This window comes from Ursus americanus, chromosome 34 (genome assembly GCF_024610735.1).
Source record: "Ursus americanus isolate L20-20 chromosome 34, mUrsAme1.1.p, whole genome shotgun sequence".
Classification (NCBI taxonomy): domain Eukaryota; kingdom Metazoa; phylum Chordata; class Mammalia; order Carnivora; family Ursidae; genus Ursus; species Ursus americanus.
In genome coordinates this window covers 7,401,009-7,415,681 of record NC_142160.1, presented here as the reverse complement: position 1 = coordinate 7,415,681, position 14,673 = coordinate 7,401,009, and the positions used below count along the sequence as shown (strand labels likewise).

The window sequence follows — 14,673 nt, the reverse complement described above, 5'->3', positions numbered from 1 at the left end:
AAGCATTGTTCTGGTTTGGCAATATTCCTTGAATAATGACCTCTACATGAGAGACTGTATAAACTGAGCTATTTCCTTATTTTTTTTCTTTATGCGTTATCTGTAATCAAGCACTTTGGCTCAAACGATACACTGAACTGCTTTAGTTTGCAAAAGAGGGATTCGTTTATGATCTTACTTTTTCATACTAACCTAGTTCCCAATCTCCTGGTTCGTAATCCCATAAAAATTGACCTTATTAGTTTTCCAAAAGAAGCAGCATTGACTGGGTCCAGTTTGTGTTCCTGACAATGTCGTAGGTAGTGGTTGTACAGCGTGCTTCTGGGAAGGCTCACTCCTTCTGCTGTCTCGTAATTGTCCAACAGCCACTGGAGCTAGTATAAATAAGACAGGGTAAACACAGAGAAACCATATAATTTACCAAAATATCTACAAGCCGCTACAAATACAATACGCAGAAATACTCAGAAGATCTTCATCAAGCCTTGTAATAGGGTAAACTGTTGTAACTCAAAGGCTGGTGGTATAATTTGACCTTGAAAACTCTCGGAAATGTACATCGCTGAACATAGTTTATGAACCCGGACCGCGTCCGCGCCTTCAAACATTCAAGCACACGTAAAGAACACTAATATTCCCTGTATTGATTGCAATTCTGTAGACAAACACCTCTTTGGGGAATTCAAATAATCCCATTAACTGGTCATAAATAAAATGTATAACTGCTACAGAACAAGACATGTTTCCAAGCCTGGCAGCGTGCACAAAATACAGCTTTAGTGTTAGTTTGTTTTAACACATGAACAGCAGGCTGCCCTGTATGAGTTTTTGTATTAAGTTTCTATTCATTTACACAGAATTTTAATTTACTTATCTACTTTACTCAAACAGGACAACAACGGTGTTATCTAGTGGGTCAAATTCTGCAAGCAGAAAGGAAAAAATTCAGTCATTTCTTCCCCAGAAGGAAAAAAATTCACTAGATACTGATTTTTTTTTAAAAAAAATTTAATTAAAAGGAATCTTTTATTATAATCATTGGAGTTTTTCTACCTCCCTGCTATGTTTTTACATAATTTTGGAAAACGCATTACAATGGTAGTTAGTAAAGCAACATTTTCTCAGTCTGTAGGTTCACATTTTAAAGGTTGATGTTGTCTTCTATTTTTTAAAAATAATCTTTCAAGTATAGCAAGTGCAAAAAATTTTAGAAAATATAATGTAGATATGCATTACTGAATTTCAATTGTAGGAATATTATTAACTCGTTCATTCATTTCTTTATAAAAGGAGAAATGAAATAGATTTAAATGACTTTCTTAAGGTCACAGATTGTCTCAGAGCCCGATCTGGTTCCCAACACACGTTTCCTGATTACTTGCATACCGGTTGTTATTTCCATAAAGCAGCAAATACTTCACATTACTTGTCTCAACAAAATTTCCATGCCATATATAAGAGGTGTGATAAAGAAGTGATATTTTTACATGCAATTTAAATTAAACATAAGTTATGGGAGTCCAAGAATTCCTGGCACATCAACTATGATCCAGGCAATGTGCTAGGCACCTAGTGATGTAGCAGTGAATGTGATCTCACTCCTGTCCTCTAGGAATTTATAATCATTTTCCAAAAAAGACAATATGGACGCTCAAATACATTAAAGCATTTGCTTACATATTTTAAGATTTGTGAACAAACTTAGAACTTGAACTTTCCGACTCTTCGTAAGAAAATCCATTAAAAATATTTTCTGAATTATTGCCTTTAACTATGACAGCTGAATTGCCCAGAACATTTTAATTTCAAATATTCCTACACGATGCTTATGTTTAATTAAACTTATGTCATTAAACTCATTCTGATGTTGGCTCAGAAAATATGGTCACCGAGTCTACAAGTTAGGGCAGAGTACTTTTTTTTTTTTAAAAGAAGGCTCCACACTGGGTGTGGAGCCCAACACAGGGCTTAAACTCACGATCCTGAGATCAAGACTTGAGCTGAGATCAAGAGTGGGACGCTTAACCGACTGAGCCACCCAGGTACCCCCGGAGCAGAGTACTTTTAAAAATAAAGTTCATATTCTGGTCAGGGAGACCTTAAAGTTCTCCGTGAACACTTACGCATATGAGTATGTGCATTTAAACATACCCATCGCCTCTATCGCATAGACAACCCTCCCTTTTTAAAAGGTTACACAAAATAAACGTTCATTTACATAATGACAGAAAAAGTAAAGGTCAAAAAGAATTCTTTAGAGATGAATCGTCTGTAACCTGTCAGGAAAGGCGTTTTCCAGAGACGTGTGATTTCTGAGTATTCTAAATAACACACAGAATAAGTTCACTAACACGTATTCATTTTGTATAAAAGAGAGGGAACACAATGCTTGGAAAATCCAGTTATTAAGGCTCAGATTAGTATTCTGCCTACCACAGTGGGACAGGATGTCTCTAGCGTTTCTTCATACATTTTAAGATCCTGTAGATGACGAAGGCAACTGCAGTTGCTGACACATAAAATACGGCCGTACAAACCTGCCCCAGACACTTCATTCACGTGCCTCAGTTGAATGACTGGCATCTGAAGGCATTGCTTCCTCACTTGAATGGTGCTGGGGAAGCTCTAGTAAACCATACCGCCCAGCAGTGCTAGCTCTGGTTCTGTGTGCATATACTAGAGAAAGCCTTCCGTTGGTTTTCTAAATATATAAAGAACATAGAAATATAGGACATAGACTACAGAAACATAGAAAGGAATATTCTCTGAGAAATTCAGCTTCTTGAGATGAAGGAATCTAAAGGAAACACCAAAACAGAATCCTCAGACAGGCAATCGTATAAAAACCCTAAATATTTTTGGGAAAACAATATTTTGCAACTGAACTAATCAAGTGTTCACGTCTACAAGTATTGAACATGCAACACACGTAAGTTAAAAATACTGAAGATGTGTTTGTATGTATTATCTTTGCTTCCTCATATAAGGCATACTGTCAAAGCCAAACTACTAGGATTTTGTAACAAAAATAAATAAAAGTAAGACATTTCCTTCTTCGCTAATGAACAGAACATATATCTATATAGGAACTGTTAATTTAAAGGATATTCTTTTTTCAGAAATGGAAAATAATCTTATAACATGAACTTTATAACCAAAAGTTTACAACTAGTAAAAACGATCTGATCCAAAATACCTTTAATGAGATATAAAGCAAATAAAATAATTTGTTTAATTAATGAGATGCAAATAGAAAATTTCCGTTAACTCCCTCAAATGTTTATTAGTTTTCTTGCAATATTTAACTACTTAAACATAATGACAGGTATCTAAAAATGACAGTTTATTATTTTCTCATGATAAAGAAAATTGTCTTGTAGATAAAAAAAACTGAGAAGCTAATCTAATAATAAAATATTTGAAGGGTGTGCTCTTAAGATGCCCTTTGTAAAAGTGAAGACTAGTGCCAATATTGAAGTTCAACATAAAATATTTTGAGTCCAAAGGTATGTTGACATATATAAAAGAGTTAATGAGGCCATTCTTAAAGAAAACTTTTCACAGAAAGAGTGAGATAATGACAATACAAATTGTCTTAAAATACTTGGAAGCCTGGATAATATTACTCAAGCCCCAAATGAATAGTTTAAAGAAAATGCAGTTTTTACTGGATTGGCTGTGTGGTCCTCTGAAATGCTCAGTGAGTCCAATAATCTGGACTGACTGCTTTGCAAACTTTTTGTCTTATTGTATATAGTTTTACATTCTTATAGACCCTTCACTTCTAAGCCAGTTCTTAAGAAATCTGAGTTTATTTGTAATATGTGTGTATAGGTATGTATCTACATCGTCAGTTGGTTTGAAAAACTCCGTATGAGTGGGTGTTCTGATGACTATAACTCATGACTGCTTATGACCACGCAGCCGAGGTACATTTTGTTCCCTGCCCCTTATTTGCAGGAGAAGAACGTTGATTCCTTGCCAGAAGGCTGGAGATCACTTTGGAAGAGCAGAAGGAGGTCGAGAGGAGGTAGAAAGCCCTGAAGGATGGAGACTCCAGCTAGGAAACCTGGGGGCAACTCTCCCACCCATGCACAGTGCTGCTGGGAGCTCCCTGCGTAAGGGGACATCGGTTTAGGGGCTACGGGGTTAGACCCTGAGATTCAGCGGGGGATTATCATGTGCGTTCTACGTGCCAGTTACTTCCCCTCCAAGTTCTGACACAGTGATGAAATTGTAATTCAGGTATCTGAGTCTGAAACACAGTATAAGAAAGGATTAATTTTGTTGAAAGAGAAACCTGGCTGTTAAGTGTAACCTAAAGGCATACACTTCTTGTGCTGCCCAAGGGAAGTCAGGGCCTGTTATAAGATATAGTTTCCTTGGGTTTTGTCTTTAATAAAATCCCTTTGGACACTAAAATTTGATACCCTTAACATTTAGCAATTTGGAACTAAATTATTACTATTTCTTTCACTCTTATAAAATGGCATAAAATATTTGTTTACATTTATGGTTTTTAAAAGCCCATAAAATACCCTAGGAACTTTTAACCTTTATCTTTAAAACTTGATTATTTTACTAATGAACTAACACAAATTCATGCAAGGGTGGAAACCAAGATAATTGCATCTTTCAACCTTTGCATTTAATCTATATTAATCAGGGTAGATTAAGGAAGATGAACTGTTCCTATTTTTCCCAAAGGGAAATACTGATTGACAAATTAAAAAAAAAATACATACTGCATTCCTCAATTAACATCTAAATGTAACATTTGGCATTTTTTTCCCAGATGGATTATTATCCATTAGGATTCATTTTAAGTTCAGTTCACCGATGATACGCATTTTGACAGGTCTTATTTCTGTCATAACTTATATTTACAATACAGCAAAGTCAAGGTTAAGTGAGTATAAAACAAGGGTTTGCTTTGAGCTGAATATATTTCAGTAGCCAAAACCAGCAAAAATCATAAAACAACTACTTGCTAGATTGTAAAAAGTATAAAAAATAAATGCCTAATGTTTTTTATATACTTTAGAAGGAATTTTTTAAAAATGCACAAGAAGTTCAAGAACCTTATGTGGAAATTGGAACAATTAGTTCAAGAATATTTCTGTGTTTGAATTTGCAATCTAAAATATCTCACATTGGATACAAAATAATCATTAAGTGCCAACTTATATTAATTACAATTGAGGAGTATAAAATAAACTTAAGTCTGCATGATACCCTAGTTTGTTTTAGGCAGACAGTTTGCATCATTTAGCCCCACTGCATCTTCACATACAAAAGATTTGGAAATAAAAATATTTAAATAAAAATTATTGTACTAATAGAGTAAATTCTGTAAAGCTAAATCGAAAGTACCATTCTAAAATACAAGGAGATGAGTGATATCACCCTTGGCTATTATTTGTTTGAAGGATTAAGATTATTTGGAGAGAAACAAAGTTGTCTACTCTTAAACTAACGGTTGCCCATGGGGCAATGATAGAGTGATCAGACACTCTTTTACTCAAATGCTATGCAGAGAGAAGGCCTCTATGCCAACAACGTTCATCGACAAACCTATGGAAGCATACTTGATAACAAAACAATGCGTGCATGAGTCCCCAAATAAATGTATACATGATTGGCAAAGGTACTTAGAATACTGAAGGTAAGATAAGGTCTGTTCCCTTCTATTACTTGTTTTCCTATGTTCATCCATTTAGCAAATATTTAGGAAACCTCTATCAGGTACCAGGTGCTGTTCTAGGCACCAGGGATGCATCAGTGGACAGAACATATAAAATCCTTACTCTCTTGGGACTTTAACTTGTCAGTATGTATTCACTGTTGCCTCCACGGTGTTACTACCGATATAATTGCCATTATGTGAATATTGATAATAATAGAAAAAAAACATGGCACTCAGTGTAACTGTACTCAGTTTAAGAATGGGGCACTATATAGGGTACGAAACTGAGGAGTATCTATGCATTTCCACCTGGAGGATGATAGCAAGATAATGATAAAAACGGAGCAGCAGTTCCAAGTACTCTTAAGGATATGCTGAAAAGGGGACACAAAATTCAACACCCCACCCCACCCCACTCCATCTTCTAATGTGTGGAAAGGTGAAAAACAAAGCAATCATATTGGATTTTACTGAAAGGAGATTATTTATTTGGTTTGACCCTAATAAGAATTTTCTAAATTACTCTGAATAATCAAATGTCGAAAGGGAAAATAGGAAACCCGTTTTATCCCATATTCCAAAACAGAATGACAATAGACTTTCTGCTCAAAAATCATGATTAAGATGCCTCTTTTGAAACTACTAAATACGGGACACAACTTATTGATCAGGTCTCCTAATTTTTTCCCTAATGAAATCGATCCTCTGTAATAACTGATAAGTCAGGGAAGTAACATCGTAAAGTTGGATTCATGTCCACTTTAAATAATCCCACAAACCTCAAATTAATCTCTATTATGTCCTCTATAGTGAGGGACAAAGGTAACTTACAGTTTACTGACATTTATGAAGGATATATTTTTTAAAAACTTTTCTGCTAAAATTTTTCTTTACAAGGGAACATCACCAATTAAGTGCACAGAATTTAAAATGCCCTTAGCAGGTGGTTATCAGTTATTTGGATTAACCTAACAAAGATGAGGAGCACTGTTAACTTCCCAAGGACAGAAAAACAACAGGATTCTTGTTATGCGTTCAGGGAGAACCCTGACTGGTCAGCAGAGACACCATGGATCCTTCCTCTACTGTTCCTATACCACCTGGAGAATCACTGGTATTTCTAAGGACTTGACCGTAAATGTGCTTTACATGAATTTAACTACCTCGGAGGTGTAATAAAAATGAATCAGGACATCTAGAGAAAGATTATCACCGCAGTCACAATATTCATGCCCACTCTATATACTGAAATGTCTCTGGTAATTAGAAAACACTATGGAGGAGGTGCTGTGCTAGGTAATAAAAAATAGGAAGCCACAGAGTCACAAACATTTGTTTGTTGTTGGTATAGCTTAAGCCACACGTTCATTAACATTAAATATTATTTCGTGAGTTTTGCAAGAGAATAATAATCTCAAAGAAACCCCAACATGTCTGAAAATTTTCCAACAAAAATATATTAAAAAAGTTCTTATACCTACATTATTGTTCATGGAATACTAATAAATATAGGTAATTCAAGTTAAAATTAAACATATCACATATTTTACTAAACGGCATAATTCAAGTGAAAATGAGATATGAATTGAATAACAAAACACAATTTCTTAGAAGTCTCACAGTTCAAAAAGGTAACTATAAACTTCAGGTGTTTTTTTTTTTTTTCCTCTTACGTTCCCTATACATTTTTAACTAAAAGTGAACAACATCTTTACTTGCCATTTTCAAAATATGAACACCAGTTAGTCATTACCCACCCCCAAAAAACATACACCCTAATAGTGTACATTAAACCAGCCTTTATACACAACTACAAACTCATGCTAACACAGCAGTGATATACTGATGAAGCATGTAAAAGAGTGACATATTGCATACAAATTTTCAGACAGGGGGAAAAAAATCACATTCCTTAAACTGTTTCAAAAAGAAAGGCCAAAATATATATTATTTTGAAATTTACAACCTATAATTTTCACCAGAATTGCAGGTATTCTCCAAATTGGCTAACCTGTTTTTTTTTGCCATGATACTTTTCCCTTGAAAAGGAAAGAACACACAATATTCGTTTAAAAACAAATGTGTAAAACACATGGAAGTTGTTTTATGTTGGAATATAAAATTTAAATCTTTGAAAAGTCAATTATTTAAAAAGCACAGCAAAACATTATCTGTGAACTAAAGGTTTTAGATTTATTAAAAAAATAACAATATTTCTTTTCAGTTGGGTGATTCAGTTTTAGAATTTTCACTCACAAAATATGGGGAAGAATTTAAAAATCATAATAACTTATCTCTCAGTTTAAGAATACATTGCCAGTTGGGAGGGAAAACTCTTAATTCTTAGTGTGTTGTCACTGATACTAATTTAGCAGATATGTCTAAAACAGATATAAGTCATTGCTCTATTTACTTTTTCCCATATATTCAGAAATCATGGCAACAAAATAATTTTTAATCAGCATTTCCATCAGTTCCCCTGATTTTGAAATTTGAAAATGTTTATACTTTCACAAAACTGTCATTGCTCTTCCCAGACTTACCAGTGTTACTGTGATGGCTGCATCTGATAACAGTTAAAAGCATCAAGAAATAGTAACAATGATCCTGTTTAACCTCAATTGTTAGCAATTTATGGCTTATCAAGAGTCTCACTTCTTCTCTTGGCCCAGTTTCATTTTTCTGTAAGTCTCAAGAACTGAGCTCATGCAGGTCGCTGTTTCCTGCCCACCTCATATAGTCTTACTGGTAAAGAAATCATTTTCAGACAGTTTACCATTGGATTTGGTATTAATCATCTTTTCCCACTTTAAGAAAATACTACCAGTCATACAAGTAGACACGACTGTCTCCCTGCTTCAGACACAGAGATGCGGATCACAGGCATTTGCTTCAGAGTCAATTAATATCAAACCAGAAAGCTTTAAATATTGAAAATCCCCATTAATTAACTTTCACAAGTAAATGGCAGCTCGGTATTAACTTGGAAATGTTACATCTGTACCAAAACAGCACAAAAACCTAGTAAAGCAGTATATCAGGGGCTCCTTTTTTTTTTTTTTTTTTTAGATATTCCACTGTACAAAATAGCCATTAAGGGATACAGAGATCATAGGGGGCTGAGAAAAGAAGGTTAAGAAGCAAAATAAATAAGTAAATAAATAAAACAAGCATTTAGAAGCAAGCAACACATGCAGAACAAGCAAGAGATTAGTTTACATGAAGAAGAGGCAACTTACATGGCTGTTGAGGAGAGAGCTTCTGTGAGTGGACAGACCGTCAGACTTTTGCAGCGTCTCAATCGCCATTTCAATCTGATAATAGATGTCATTAAAAAAAGGGCTCAAGACAAGATAGTAATAAAAGGCTCACCAGAGAATTTTTGATAGATTCTCTAAAGCTCAATTTCTTCTTCAATGGTGGCTAATGAACAGCTCTCAACTCAATGTGTATTTCCCCCATCTTCCCGCCCCACCCCCAGAGAATAAAATAAAAATAGGCACGCTAAGGATAAGCCCGATCGCAAAAAGTACACCTCTTTTTTGGACAGTCTGTGATGACGACCAGAATGGAGGCCTGAGGAGCAGGAACCCCGGTGGATTCTTTCTAGTCATGAGAAAATGGTCTTGACTTTCAGAGTTCAAGGCGTGGGATAGTAACCACTCTCTTTCCAAATAGTCTCCCACCTAAAGAGTATTTAATATCTGCTCTACTTTCGTCATGAAAGAAAAATTACCCTGCAGATTTTGTGTTTAACATGCATTAATATTTTAATGCAAATGTACAAGGACCCCTTCATTAATGTTCAAAAGCTACTAACTCTATCCATTCCTCTCTTAACCCTGTATTAAAATTTGGAAGTGGATGGTCATTAGTATGAACAAACACTACGATGTAATCATGGCCCCTGCGTTATATTTTAGGAAGTGGTGGTGAGGCAGCGCTATTAGAAATGACAGCAGAAATGAAACATAAAAGAGAAAATAATTCAGAGTCAACAAAGAAAAGGACAACCACAGAAAAGTTTTATACCGTGTAATCTCCGCATACCATGAGAAATCACAGCACCCTAATTAAGTAGCAGGTGCCAATAATAAATGGGGTGCGCTCTTGGTAACCTTATATCGAAAGATGTCTCTCTCTCGGCTCCTAGGCTAGGGCATGTACTGTAAAAGCAGATTCTGAACGCGCTCTGTTTGGTTACTGGGTTACATTAACAATATTAACTAAAGTTAAATTTAAAAATCACATTATGTAAGAGAGAAAATTGATTTCATTACTTTTATTTCTACCATGTGATCAAATCAACTATCAGTAGAAGCAGCGATAAAGAATACTTCGTGTTTTCAAATGTAGTTAACTTACTTCTCATTTACAGTGGCTATGGAAACTAACGATGCCTTGAAATGCTCACATACCGTGTCCCCCCACCAACACAAAAACCATGGATGCCAATGTCCAAAGCAAAGTTCTTTTCCCCCACCAACTTCCCAATTGCTTTCTGGTGGAACTTTATCCACGGAATGTTCAGTCTCAATTATATCAGCATTAAATCCAATTTTCTTCCAAGCAACTTGGGAACTTAATAGCTTTAATTCTATTTTATGTTATTTCCACAAGTTACCGGTTCTTCCTCCCTAGAGTTAACAAGATATAATACTGACAAAAATGTTAGGCTAGGAATTATAGAAAAAAATATTCTTAAAATAGAGATTGTAATAATTCATAAGAAGATGTAATACAATTTGTTTCACTGTTAATTTCTTTTAGATCACAAAATTAAGTAACCTGGCTTCTAAAACACTCTTCCTCCCAGGTAGAATGGTCACGTAGTTTACCATCCTACTTGAAAATCAACTGAAAAGAAGGTAATACCGTACTAGTGAAAAAAGACACATTATAGAAAGAGCAATGTAAGCATAATGAGTACGCAAGCTTTTTTACTAAAATGTTAAACTTCAAAACTATAAAGGACCTCGGTAGTGCGTCTCTTAAAAGGGCATCTGTAAGTGTTCTTGTTTTCAAAGAGAACACATCTATCAAAAGAAAAAAAAAAAGCTGCAAAGCCTCACCCTCACGTGACTTTAGATCACTTCTATGACGAATTCGCTCAAAAGTCTGATTTGCTCTTTAAAAAAAAAAGGGGGGGTGCCTGGGTGGCACAGTCATTAAGCGTCTGCCTTCGGCTCAGGGCGTGATCCCGGCATTCTGGGATTGAGCCCCACATCGGGCTCCTCTGCTGGGAGCCTGCTTCTCCCTCTCCCACTCCCCCTGCTTGTGTTCCCTCTCTCATTGGCTGTCTCTCTGTCAAGTAAATAAATAAAATCTTAAAAAAAAAAAAAAAGTCTGATTTGCTACGATGCCCACGTTTTCTTTCAAGTTTGAGTGTGGAGAATTCGAGGTTCGATTTCAGTCTACTAAATAAAAATAAAATGACCTGCACCGCGTGATTTCCCACATCGAGATGAAAGGTGAAAATGACCAGCGGTGTCATTGCAGTAGTGAGGGCGAAACCCAGGTCTGTGTGTGGTTATTAATCAGCAATTTTAATGTCTTTATGACTAAAAGGATTCGTGGCTGCTGTTCTTTATCATTAAAAAGTGGGCATGGGAGACAAACATTTTCCATTTCTTCCTTAAACCAGTGAAGCTTTAGATGATGATTATACAGGAGGTGATTTTTTTTTGAGAAGTCAATGCTCTGAACTAAGGTTCAGTGCCCGGCTGTATCTCTTACTGAATAATCACCCTGCAACTGAGTCACCAGGAGTGTCTACATCGTCTCTGCGATTATCTCCTGCTAGGATACGTGGTGCTTGGGAGTTTAGGCTGGTTCAGGTGACCCCGGACTATTGCCTCATAATCAGATAAGAAGCTATGGCAACTCTTCTGAGACCAAATGGTGGGATGCTGCACCCAACATGAGACGTCTGGCCTGGAGAGAGAGGCTCTCAGAGCATTAAGTGGGATTACTGGGGTGAGGGACTCCAACGAACTCCCCGTGTGAAAGACCAGGTAAGAAATGGCTGTCCATTCCAGACATTCTAGCCACATGACTTCCTAGAAAAATCACTCTTTTCTGGAAGATAAAAAAAGATCCTCATCACTGTACTAGGGACGATTTTAAAACCCTCCAGATTCACCAGCTTAACGTAGGGCTCCCGTGAGAATGGGAATCGACTCTGGGGGTGGTTCTCTGCCGAAGACAGGAAACTGCTTCCATCCTACCGCAGACGTATTTTCAGCAATGCGAGGAGAGGATTTTGCACTGTGTTTAGACAGGCTGCTGCAGTCTCGAGGAGTGGCAGGCCTCAGGCGCAGAAGAGCAAGAGAGGTAAGTGAGATGTTCTCCAGCCCTGGGAATCGCGTGTGGCCTCCGAGGCTCAGAGGCGGCCCGGATTGATGCCCGACCGAGTCCGAAGCGTCAACACGCAGGTAGTGAGAACTTCCTACAGTCGCATGCCAGACTTCTTTCTGCCCACACGGTAGCAGGAAGATGCAAAGACCTCTTTGCCGTGTGTCCTACGACAAGGTACTACGGAGCATCACGTGAAAAATGGTGACTGCGCGGAGCACCTCGCTGAGAGAGTCACTGACCATGAACATGATTCAGAGAAATGAGACTTCACCAGAGAGCAGGGACCCCTGGGAGTTTGACTGTCAGTGAAGCTTAATTTGGGTGAAGAAAGAGGAAAAGGACACTGGCTGCTATATTAAAAAAAAAAAAATGTTTGGGATTTTGTCACTAGTTAGTCAGTCACTGGAGAATTAAAATGAATACAGGTGTAGTCCCTAGCTTCCCCACATAAACGCTGAGTTCTCAAAAGACCGCAAGCCAGGGAATGGTATAAGTGGGTTTCCTTCACTTGGGCAAAAGACTCCCCATACTAAGTCTGGAGTGCTAGTTCGAGACTATACCAACTACTTCTCTTTTGGTACAGAAAGTAACATGATCACAACTGTGATAAAAATACAACCACATGGCAACAAGCAAACCATAGTGCTTGTGTGGCAGACTGTGTGTGTGTGTGTGTGTGTGTGCGTGTGCGCGTGTGTGCATGTGTGTGTATGGTGGATTTAAGAGAAAAAAAAGAAAACGTGGTCTCTGTAAGGCAGAAGAAACCCCTATTATTTTTGAGAATATAGCAAGTATATACATCTCTGGCAGACTGAACCAGTGAAGGAAGTCTTTCCTGATTTCTAAGGAATTAGGATCAGAAATTCAGAAGAGGCCAGGGAAGTGTTGTATTTCATATCCAGGAGAAAAAAATAAATAAAACTCAGTGGAGCTCCTACAAAAAGAGAGCAAACCCACTAAGAAGACCTTGAAGGGGACAGGGTACCTATGATCTGATGGGGGATGGATACACAGTATGATAAACATGTGGCCTCAAACCCGGGCTGCAAACTCTTTTCCAGTCACTATGACGCTAATGCTGCCTTGTGGGAACCAAGGACAAGTGGAGAGTCTCCAACCATCCACGGTTACCCTGAGGCTTGTACAATATCCAACCAAGAATCAGTATCCCAAAAAGGACTTCAGAGCAAAGTCCCGCCCAAGCTCTTAGGAAAGGAGGATGGGAAGAGGAGAAGAGGGGTCAGCGGTGTCTGATGTGCAGCAAATATCTGTTTGTATCCTCTTCTCCCAAGCTCAAAGAAGGGATCGATACTGTACTCCTTCTAAGGCAGCAAATACTTTTAAAGACAAAAATCTAATAAGAAAAACCCATTTTCCCCATTATTTATAATTTTCCCATTATTATTTACAATTGGTATTTATAGTTCCCCTAACATTACGGATGGCCCTCTTATTATTATAAGTTGACCCCTCATTTTGCAGAGTTGCTCTCAGGCTTAGGTGCCCTGCTGGAGGGTTGGGAGGTTTACAGGAGGTGGGGATCTGGGAAGATGGAGGTCAGCATTCACCTCACCCGCGCAAACAACGTGCAGACTGGGGAGAACAGGGAAGTACAAAGAGGCTTTGAGTGACTGTGTTCTGGAGAGGGTGATGCTAAAGCCTCAGCTTTTTCCTCTACAAAATCGCCAGTAAAATCTCTACCGCTCCCAGGTACTGCAGTACAAGTAATCAAGGCTGGCTGGAGCACAGGGTTCATTTAGGAGCACTGGACAATGTCAAAAAGGTAAACTGCAGTTTGAAATGCAGGGAAATGTGAAGAGGTGCAGAGTCTTTTGCATGAGTTACACGGGGTAAAAGAGAGGCCCCCTTGGACATGTGATTTCTATATCCATTTATGTATGCCTATACAATGACTCAAATAGAGTATTGCATTGTGGACAATTAGGGCTCTCTCTTAATGTAAGTATCAACCAGTCATTCCATTACATGCTAATAAGACAGAAGGAAAAAGAATAATTATATCACCTTATTCATTGTCTTTATAGGTCAAGGCATATTCTCTTGACTCTGAAATGGCTTTTTAATCTATTTTAAAGACTAAAGGTCAAGATTGATATATTCAACTACCACTATAATTAAAATTGGTCTCTTGGTAGAAACTATTTCCTTCCGTTCGAACTGTTAAAGAATGTGATTTAAAAATAGAAGTAATATTATAGTGCTTTATGGTTTATAAAGCCTTTTTTTATATTAATTCTCTTGTGATCTTCACAGCAACTTTGTGAAGTCGGAAAGGCAAGCAATATTATCTCCTTTTCACAGATTAGAAAACTGAGGCTCTCTGGGATTGAGGGATTTTCTTCAGATTACACAGGTATTAAACATGAGACTGGAATACAAGATTTATCTCTCGAAGTTCAATATCATTTTCATTTTATGCAAATACAACATAAATATAAATCATGGAATATTTCAAATCAAAATATCAAATACATCAAATGAAACTCTCTTCTGGGGACCGGCTTGCAAAATTAAGATTTGCTAAAATGGTTTACTGTCAATAAATAAGAAAATCACTTTCTAATAGGCAATGGTCTACATATGATTGATAAGTATTACTTGAAAATGAT

General features: G+C 37.1%; 1 protein-coding gene across 10 annotated transcripts in view; it reads right to left on the bottom strand.

The window, feature by feature from the left end:
• Window positions 1-14,673, bottom strand: part of RFX3 (regulatory factor X3) — a 439,312-nt gene that overhangs the window by 72,194 nt on the left and 352,445 nt on the right. For 9 of the 10 annotated variants that reach the window (XM_045772591.2, XM_045772590.2, XM_045772596.2 and 6 more), the window contains 2 exons: window positions 8,926-9,000; window positions 193-374 (listed from right to left, as the gene is read on the bottom strand). In XM_045772591.2, coding sequence (XP_045628547.1) covers window positions 193-374; window positions 8,926-9,000 — 257 coding nt within the window. The remainder of the gene's footprint in view (window positions 1-192; window positions 375-8,925; window positions 9,001-14,673) is intronic. The other variant, XM_045772595.2, reaches the window with a different exon arrangement.